The sequence below is a fragment of the Phalacrocorax carbo genome, chromosome 3 (genome assembly GCF_963921805.1).
Source record: "Phalacrocorax carbo chromosome 3, bPhaCar2.1, whole genome shotgun sequence".
NCBI classification, from domain to species: domain Eukaryota; kingdom Metazoa; phylum Chordata; class Aves; order Suliformes; family Phalacrocoracidae; genus Phalacrocorax; species Phalacrocorax carbo.
In genome coordinates this window covers 112,640,146-112,650,683 of record NC_087515.1, presented here as the reverse complement: position 1 = coordinate 112,650,683, position 10,538 = coordinate 112,640,146, and the positions used below count along the sequence as shown (strand labels likewise).

General features: G+C 48.6%; 1 protein-coding gene across 1 annotated transcript; it reads right to left on the bottom strand.

Moving 5' to 3' along the window:
- Positions 1-1,642: 1,642 nt before the first annotated feature.
- KLF11 (KLF transcription factor 11) lies at positions 1,643-10,272 on the bottom strand. The gene is made up of 4 exons (XM_064448026.1): positions 10,091-10,272; positions 7,570-7,824; positions 5,251-6,244; positions 1,643-3,274 (listed from the first exon to the last, which is right to left on the bottom strand). The coding sequence occupies exons 1-4, from the start codon at positions 10,130-10,132 to the stop codon at positions 2,973-2,975; spliced, it is 1,593 nt and encodes a 530-aa protein (XP_064304096.1). The 5' UTR covers positions 10,133-10,272; the 3' UTR covers positions 1,643-2,972.
- Positions 10,273-10,538: the final 266 nt, after the last annotated feature.

Below are 10,538 nucleotides of genomic sequence, written 5' to 3'. Positions count from 1 at the left end.
GCCATGCTAGAAGAACAGTTACGAACCCCGAGACTCCTGTTTTCAGACAGTGTGCAAACACCCCAAACCCTGGTGGTGGTGTACGCGTTCTAGCAAATACACAAGAAGTATTGTGTAAAATTATAAATGGACAAGCACTGGTCAATTTACAGCAGGATCCAAAAAGTCCTGCCTTTACAGGTAAGTGAACTGGCAAGCCCCAAAGCCTTCCACTGGCCTAGATATATAACCTAATCCAGAGGGATTTACATAGTTCTGGAATGGACATGTATGAAACCTGAAAATTCACAGTTTTTTGATTATTTAAAACCAGTCACATTACATACTTTTTATTTAATAGAAGTTGAAAACAGGTACAAAAATGTGATTCCATTTCTTTGAAATATAGGCTTAAAATAAAAAGGCTGAACAATATAGTTCAGGCAGTAAAGTGCAAAGAGAGCAGTTATCCCAGTCATGCTTAATCCATAAATAACCCTTACACAGCAGGAAGGAATAGAAGAGCAAACAGAGCGGACACAGCCACACAGCGGCTCAGCTTCATGCACATCCACAGGAGAAAGAGCCTGCACATCCTGGACACGGGTGGCAGGAGGCAGCACACACCTCGCAGGAGCGAGGAATCGAGCCATTGTGTTTCTGCACAGCAACGTACATACATGAGACGTGTTTCTGAAATTCCATATTCTCTGGTCCACCATTTCCCCTGCCACAATGCAACAAGCTAACATGACAGCTTATTAAATTATGACACCAGTTTCCAAACTGTTTTGCTCAGGTGAACACCATAAGTCTGTAAAAATAATGAAGTACTAAATTGCCTACTGGACTGAGACAGGATGCTCTTCCGCTCATTATAAGCACCCTAAAATGGCATCAGAAAGTCAAATGCCTCGTTCTAAGGGACATCTGAGCACAGAAAAGAGCAGCAACGTCTCCTTCTTCACCACATGAATTTGGAAAACTGGGTATCGGCACAGAACAGCAACAGCACGAGCACCCACTTTACCAGGAGGAGGGGCTTCAACCGAGCTCTTTGGCGAGCACAACACGAGGTCTGCATACGCACATGAGCTCACTGGCACATACGCTGCGGGATTACGGCACATGTTGAGTGAACAGGCTGTGGGCATTTTAAAGGTCAGGCACAAAAACTTAGCACAATACTCCAATTCAGTGCAGTTCAAAAACTCGTTACCATTAATTAGAACTATAGACTTAAGTGTTAAAGTTAATGACATATTCTTCTTTCAACTAAAACAGCTGAGGGATTTCAGGGGAGTGCTAGCTGAGGTCAGCAAGTCTGCACTTACACAGATGAGAACCGTTCTTTGCCCACACCGAGAATCAAGACCGGGATTTCAGAACAACAAAAGCAGTGCAAGAGTTGGTGCATTCCGAGTTATCCACATTTTACGCATCCAGGAAAAACAGTCCTCCTCAGTGCTCAACTCAGCTTCAGCGTAGGAGAGGGTGCTGAAGGGAGAAGAGTCCAGAAGGAACAAACACTACAGAAATATTTCATTCAGCAGGTGAGCTGACTCCCGGCAAAACAACACCTGGTGCTTCACAGCACAACAGCTCTGCTAAAATACACATGCACATCCTTCCACACCACGGAAACCGAGCAGTCCCATTGTGCTATGGGCATTTCGTTTTATTACTCATAGCATGCCATTAAAACACAGCACTCCTGCAGCCAGTGATTCTGCTTCTTAGCCAGATTGACACTTAGTGTAAAAGAAAATCCATTCAACAGGGGGAGTATCTCATTTAATAGAAAAGGGTGATTTTATACAAAGCACTGTGGAGAAGTGTAAGGCCACATGAAGAGCATCATCAAGTTGACATGGTGGCTATTTCTTAATCAAGACACGATTAGTACTTCCTCTGGTGCTTTGATACAGGTAAATGAAAGCCTTGAACAGTTTCTTATAAGGTGCACAAGCACCCACAATACATAAAAACCCCTTAATTTTTTATTTCTCCTGTACTCAAAAAAAATACAAACAGAGACCCAGCTAATTATTCACAGGTTCTCTTGCCGTTTTTGCATTTCTCTGTAGGTTTTGATACGCTGGTTTAGTAGGACTGAAAGTAAAGCATAGTTTTTAGTGTCAGAGCTTCTAAATAGTGTTTGTGCTTCTACCTCCCTCAGAGCAGTCTGGCTCCTCCAAACTTTGCTCTGGTGGAGTGTGGACTCAGGAATGCCCAGTACATCAAAATTCTACCAAAAGTCACAACAGCTTCCACTTGCAACGGGTATGAACTTATAAAATTTGGAGGATTTCAACACTTGTTTTCTACAAGAAAGTCATTCTGGTTTGGTTTGTTTTAAAAATGACGACACACTTGGATTCCAAACCTCCAAAGCCACCTGCGTAAGGAGGGTGTAACAGGACCAGCCCACTGCAGGATCAGGATCTGCAAGTGTGGAAATCCCAACCACTATGAGTTATCAAATATCGGGTGTTTACAAAATGCTCCAAATGCAATTCTTTAGGTTTACTGAAAAGGAGTTTCCAAAACACTGGGTCTCATCCTGCACACCCCTACTAATGCAGGTCAAGTAATTTGCCTGCACATTGAGACCAAAATGAATAAATACAAAATATATTTGGTATAGAAAATACTAGTATAAAAATTAAAAACCACCCTGTTTTACTGTCCATCAAAATATTAACAGCAAGCATTACAAGTGACTTTAACCTATTGCCAAAATCATTTCCAAAGAGTTCTGCTTTCCTTAAGTGCTGGTGATTGCATTTGCCCAAGTATCGAAAAAAACAAATAAGGAAGGGACAAGGAAAGATACGATTGATTTCTCACGTAGCATTATTAACAGAGGACCTAAACTCAAGGAAACTAAAGTATGCACAAACACAGGGGAAAAAAGCCATTGTCAGTTCTGTTGTAGCCATCAGAGCTCTTCCTGGTCTTCAGAAAGCTTGTAGAGAAGGCGCTTCCTCACACTAGCCTTGGCAAGACGACGGCACAGGGATAAGCATACTCAGAGCACTGCTGCTTTTCGGTTTCTCCACTGTGGCAATTTTGTTGAGTTTGCCAACTTCCGTCTGCCAGCTGGGGATCTTCTTTGTGGTCATATGGCGGCGGGTGTGCTTTGTCAAGTGATCGCTGCGCATGAAGCGACGCTCGCACACGGGACAAGCAAACTTCTTCTCTCCCGTGTGAGTTCTACGGTGGCGTGACAGTTCATCTGAGCGGGCAAACTTCTTGTCACAGCCTTCCCAGTTGCAGCTGAAAGGCTTTTCTCCTGCAGGAGAGAGAAGAAGCATGAGTCGCTTTTGAGAAGCTGTGTTACAGTTTCATCAAAGAACTAACTTAAACCCTGCCTTGCAAAACATGAATTCCACAGAACTGCTCATGTGTGCACTCAACATGAGCTTAAGCTCAAGTTGCGTTCCAGAGAAAAATCAAAGGGATCAGTTCTACTTCTTCCCTCATATCTCTAAGTGTTCTTTAATCGAGTCTATTTTTTTTAATTGTCCGAAACCCCATCTTAAAGATTCTTAATAAAGCTACCTTATCCGCTGACTGAACTAGAAGCAAGCCCCTGCCCCGTCCCTGTGTGACCACAGCTCTATGGCTGCTGCAAGTCATCAGCACATACTGTGGACAAACAGGAAGCCTGGAATCGCGCCTCAGAGTGCTGCTGCTCCAGGGATCCAGTCCTGCACACAAACACACGGCCCCAGTGAGTGCTACTGAGGATCGGCCCGTCCTGCCATCCCCACGCAGCTGGAGGTCCAGCAGACAGCTGGGGGAGTTCCGCATGCCCAGGAACAACAGCAGTCAGGACGGCTGTCCAAGTCAGCTTCTACCCATCCGGCTTAACATCGGATATGTCCTAAACAACGTAATCTACCGCCTGCAACACCCATAAAGCTCCAGATAAACATCTACCACATGACCCAAATTTACAGTAACACTTTGGAGCAGAACAAAGGCATCCAGCAAAAAGGAAGCCCCACAGAAACATTGTTCTTATTTCAGATATTGAGAGTAAAGTCCGCAGGGAAAAGGTGGGAAAAGAAAGCTAAACTACTCTTCCCCCCAGTCCTGTAACATGGACTGGCTAGTGAAAGGTCAGCATGCTTCACCTCCCATAGATGCCCTAGCCTTAATCATGATACAGGGACATGCGCAGCTTCCCTACGGATCATCAGCAGCATGTGCTCAACGCAAGACACATGTTGCTAGTCTATGATATCCTGTAGTGCCAGGTTAATTCAGCAGCCCGCAGCACTTACTCTCAAGCCAGAAGCATCATCATCTACCTCTAAGCTCTGATTTACAGGATTATCGGCTTCACACAGGGTTTAAGCTCTTTCCCTAAAGAAACTGTAAAGACAAGCTGGCAAACTAATGCAAATCCTGCCATGGAAGCCAACTCCTGAAAGACCACAGTGCCTGTGGGGCAAGGGGGACTGGGAGAAAAAAGCCAAGGAAGAACAAAGTTAGACAAACTTCTGAATGAGCTGTTATGTACCAGTCTCCCACTATGCCTGTCCCTCAACATCAAGAACAGTCCCTGAGAACTCAAAGTTAGTGTTAACTTAAGAGGATCTTGGAGCTAGAGAAAGGATAAGTAAAACACATGTATACTGTCTCCACACTGGCCAAATTTTAACGGAGCAAATCAGCTCACGGCAATTACCACTAATTTTCATTTACTTTTTAAAATTCCCTTTCTGTAACTGAATAATCTGCTATGTACCTGTAGCACCTCTGCTTCCTAGCACAGTATCCCAAAATCTCAATGCATTCCCATTTAGCCTAAACAAACTCTGGAAAAAATGTGCAGTTTCTGACTTTCTTTTCTTTTACTCACATAACAATTAAGACCAACTACCTGTACTACAGTTTGCTTACACCAGACCTCTCCATGCCCCAAAAAAGGGACTTGCACAATTCATTTCGATCTAGTCCAGATGGCAGGATTCCACTCAAATCTAAACACACACACACACACAGACGGCAAAGCTTCACTCTAGCTAAAGCATGTGAAATTCAACTAACGCTATGGGGTCAGCTGAGGTCTCAGAACAAAGTCTGTCTTGTTTTGCTTGCCCACAGAGAATGAACATTCCTCTCTTCTCCGAGATGAGCAGAAGTTTCCCAATCACCTGCCTCTCCCCTTTCCTACCCCCTCCCCCCAAAAATGTGCATTTCAGCACCCCAACATAAGCCAGTGCCGGAGCGAGAAAGGACCTGCCCTGTCATACACACCAGTGTGGGTGCGAAGGTGGGCTTTGAGGTGGGAACTTTTGAAATAGGTTTTCTTGCACCCAGGGAAGTTGCAAACATAATTCCTCCGTCTAGAAAAGTCCATCTGTGGTGCACAGCTTTGACCAGAAGTGATGAACACAGGAGCAGGAGCAAGGGGCAGTAACTTGGTGTTCCCAACAGTCATTACTGTTTGTGGGCACTGGGGTGTCTGTGTGACAGCAGTCTGTGGCAGAACCAACATGACGGTCCCCTGAGGCACAGAAGGTCCCATGAGCACAGGCTGAGAGAGCGGAGCTGCCTGCGGTAAAATAGGTTTCATGGGAGTTGAGACTGTTGGAGCTGAAGGCTTGACATAGGCATTGATCATACCGCTTTGTCCATTTAAAGGGATCATTTGACAGAGAACCTGGGGGCTTGAAATGGGGGCTGGTGTCACCGGGGTAGCTCTTTTTTGCAAGTCATTCTCACAATTCTTTGGTAAGCGGGTCTGTGGCGAAATGGGCCGGACTGGTAGTTGTCCTTTATTGGTCACAGTATCACTGGAGTCATGTGCATAAGGTTGATGTACTGGAGAGGTTTTGCTAATTAAATCATCTGCAGCACACGTGTCCTGTGGCAGCCTGGAATGTCTTCGGTCATCTGCTTCACACCAGTCTCTGGAAGTGCTGTAGCCTGAAGTTACCTTTGTCTTCTCTTGCACAGCAGGAATGTGATGGTAAGCAGAACTATCACCTGTGTGACGTATCACGCTTGTTGCCATGGCCCTGCAAGGCTGAGGGGCAAAGGATTCAGATATCACTGGCTTCTGGCTGCACTGTCGCTCCACATTGATAACAGTCGGCTTGGTTGTAAGAGAGGCACCGGTCGCTGATGTGACTGAGCAGGCAGCTGTATTCGCCATGACAGTCCTTGGTTTGGAGTAGGTGACTTGTGAGGAGAGGAGCATAGCAGCTGATATCTCAACAAAGTCAGGGCTGTGGGGAGGGGTCATGCACTGCAAGAAAGAACACACCATTATACAGCAGTGTAATTCCATAGCACAATTCTTCACTACCTTTACTGTGAAAAGTAAAATTACAGTCCCTTCCCAGAATCTCAGAACCTGCCTCTTGGGACAAACTGATTAAAGCGTACATTGCCTCATCTGAACCATTCTGAATATGCTCAAGAGCATGTTAATAAAAGGAAGGCAACGAGGCAGATGTAAACCTGCATAGAACATTGCATGTCTACTTGCTGCATTACAAAAAACTCTCATTCCTTTCTCCTCAGCAATGGGTGCAGCTGTAAGAGTTTATGAGCTCTCTGCTGTTCACAGATAACAGACTAGGAGACAGCGATCCTGTACTGTTTCAATTTCAAGCTTCCAGCAAGCTCTAGATTTTTATCAATGATTACCCCATCAGCTGGTGGCTACTTCTGAAATAAAGACAAATGGAACTGCTCTCTCCCTTCTTATTCATCAATTGCTGTCTTGCTACCACCACCTGTCCTTCCTCCTTTACCACTGAAAACTCATGCCTACCTCCTGCGTAGCTCACAAGACAGTGCCGACACTGAGTGGCAGAAGTATGAGAAGAGCCCATCAACCAGCTGGCGTACCACCTCAGCCTCTTTCCTCTATCTTCCCCTTTTTCCTGACATAACTGCGTACTAGAAGCCTACTGTTTGGAATGGGCCTTAACCATCTGAAACCTGAATGGCATCAAGCCCTTTTTAAATACCTACTTCTGTTACAACATAAATTCCTACCAAAAAAATTGTGATTTACATTACATTACATTAGTCAGCCAGAGTAGACCAATGCTCTGGGGAAATAACAGACTACATGTACAAACACAGAGCACAGAAACTCATTGAGCTGTCTATTTCATGATGGTAACCTGTACTTTCTCTTACAAGGACTACAGTTAAGCCAAATGTCATGAAGAGCCTTTTTGATAGAGCGCTTGCGGATAAGTCTGTGCCAAATCGCTGAGGCTCACTCTGCCATTCTTACTCGAAGTGCTCCAAGACACCTACAACAGCCACCCAGACAGCATCCTCAGTGTGCCTGCCAAATTAAATAACCTGTCCGCAAGGTCTTTCGCATTTAGATTTAACAATGGATCAAGCTCCTACGTTTGCCATTCCAGAGACAGCAGAAAAACCCAAACTCATTGTGCCCACCTCACTATTCTATGCACACACACACAGAGCACTGGCTATCCTGTAGATACTCTACACAGGGACACACGAGCAAGCAATCTTTCCCATCCGTTGCAGAGATATAACATCCAGATGCCAGGCATATTTATTTTGCCTTTGTGTTTTTCTTACCAGGGTAGACAAATAGTCCTTTGGTAATTCAGACGTAGCCTCAGCGTGCGCTGTGAAATCACCAGAATCTGAGAATGGCGTAAGTGGCCTTATCTTTAATATGTCACCTTTCTGTGATCTTTGACCCCAGGAGCTCATACAAACAAGCGCTTCAACAGCTTCAATGTCGTTCTGCTCCAAGGTGCTGCAGGTAGACCTTTCACTGTCATGACGCTGCCTTTCACGGATAGACTCATAGATGTCCACAATGTCAACCTAAATGTAATCGGATTACTGGCTATTAGCACAAGTCAGAATACAAAGCTGACGCCACCCACATACTGTCTGCTCACGATGAAGGTCATCTGAAACAGATCCCAAGCCCGCGGCAAGACTTTTACCAACGCTCCCCCAGCAGCTCATCTCCCCAGCCCTGTTACTCTTTAAAAAAAAATAAAAAGCCCAAAAGAGGTGTAATTTGCAGGAAAGTAACAGGTATGTGTGTAGCTCATGTTTCCGGAGTTACTTTCTTGGCTTACGCAGTTCTGAATAAACACATCCCACACCTGCATACAAGCAAAAAAGAGGGAAAAAATCCTGACTTCCATCCTTGTTTAGACAAGGCTGTTTCCCAGACCTGAAAGACTATTCAGCATTATCCTCATCCTGGTAACATTTGGAAGATAAATTTCAGCTGACAATAAGACACTTTAAGGTATGATCACTGATTCAGAGTATCACACCTTGCAAAAGCATTTTAATCTTGTTTTTACCAATAGGGAAGCCAGAGTGGGGGGATGGAAGGAAATCAGTTTTCAAAGTACAGTGGGAATTATTGGTATTGTACTTTAGAAAGGTATGATACTACACAGGTGCTAGGTATCCCAAAACACACTATGAATAACACGAAGACAGATGTAATCATATTGATTTGTTTCCAGCTGCAAGCATCACAGAAAATTTGTGCATATGCTCACGTATGCATGCGTGCAAATCACTTGACCACTCTGCAGGATATCCAAACTTCAAAAAGCTCTCCCAGTGCTTGGCAGTGACTCCGAAAACTACACTGTGCTGTTGGTTTACTGCTCATGTGCTAGCTCAGTCTCAGCTAGGTGTCCACACTCTTTCAGTCCTGAGGCACACCAACTAACTGTGAAGGCTGGGATTCAGAAGCATGGACCAAGGTTCTGGAGCCTAGCGCTGTTACACAGCATACTTATATACTGCAGCAAAAAGCTTTTAACTGAACACCACCATGCCGTTAGCATGGCCTAAAGCCCTAGAGGAAACTATACCCGTTGGGTGGCATCACTTGCACACCTAAGTCAACAATACAAATGATCCTGGCTCAACAGAGTCACAAAGATGCAGAGGTGTGTGACATTGTCCCGGCTACAGGTATGCGCATGGCAAACATGTTAAATATAACGGACCCAAAATGCCACCACAGGACTCACAGAGGACTTGCCTAAAACAAGAGGTACCACACACGGAGATGTAAAGGCTGGGGGCAGGGAGGGGCAAAAGCACTCTAAAATAGGATCTAGGCTGTTAACTGCCCCGAGAGAGACTTCTCATGATTTCCACTGAAATCAATGAGAACGGGAATCAGGGCAAAAAAACATGTCGCCTGCAAGCCTGGACGTAGATGGCCTGTCAAGCAGGAGTCGCACCAGGCGAGGCTCCGAACTAAGCCGCCAGAAAAGCCTGTGAGCGTTCCTCAAAGCGTGACTGCAGGCAACCACGCAGCTGAATTTTTTTCTTCCCCCATCCCCACGTTTCAGGAGAACGGTTTTCCCTAAAGAAACATGAAAAAATATTGCCCGCTTTAAAACAACAACAAAAAAAACCCACCCAACCTATAAAAGCCCGTTCTCAAGGCAGGCGGTGCAGCCCAGGCTCTCCCACTGCCAGGGAAATGGCTAACCGCGCCCGGCCGCCTGTCCTCACATCACCCCGCCGGCTGCCGGGGCCGTACGTGCGCGGGCAAGGGCGGTGCGGTGCGGGCAGGGGCGGGGCGGGGCGGGCAGCGGGTGCCCCCACCGCCGGGCAGCGCCTCTTCCTGCCCGCGGGGCCGCGCCACCCCCGCCCGCTCCCGCCTCACGGCGGGTGCTCCCGGCCGGGCGGCGCCGCTGAGGGGCGGATGGCGGGAAGGGAAGGAAAAGGAGGAGGAGGAGGAGGAGGAGGAAGGGGGGGTGGGCAGCTCTCGCCCTGCCGCCGCCCCCGCACGGGCGCTGCGGGAAGGCCGCCCCCCGCCCCCCCGCAGGTGACCGGGGCACCACCCGCCCCTGAGGGCTCTGTCCCGGCGCGACCGACCCCCGCCGGCACGGCACCGGCCCGCCGCCCACCGCGGCGGGTGACGGTCCCAACCGCCGGCCGGGAGCGAGCAACGACCCTGAACGGCCGCCGCCCCGCTGAGGCGATAACGGCCCCGCACAGCACGTGCTCGGACCGGACCGGTCCCGGCTGCCCCCGACTCGGGGGGGGGAGCGTAGTGGGCGCCCGTCGCCCATTCCCCTCCCGCCCGCCCGGTGCTTACCGCGGACGCATCTCCCATCTCCGAGCAAGGCGAGCCGTGCATGGCGCGGCTCCGGCGGGCGGCGGCGGCGTGACCGGGTACTAGCAGCCGCGGGAGCAGCGCGCACAGCAGCAGCAGCAGACGCAGACACACACACACGCACACAGCAGCACACGCCGGCCCCGCCCCCTCCCGTCCCTGGCCCCGCCCTCCGGCAGCCGCGCGGCCCGCGCGCGCCTGCGGACGCGCCCCGGATCGCACCCTGCGCCAGACAGCACGGGCGGGGCGGTGGCGAAGAGTGGGAGGAGAGGGGCCCGGCTCCTCGGCCAATCACCGGCCGCCGCGGCCCGCGCCCGGCCAATGAGCGGCGGCGGCCGGCGTGATCGCGGCGTGCCGCGGGGCTGCCGGCGGGAAGGGCGGCGCGTGAGCAGGCTGGGCGGGAAGGCAGGAAGGCAGGCAGGCAGGGAGG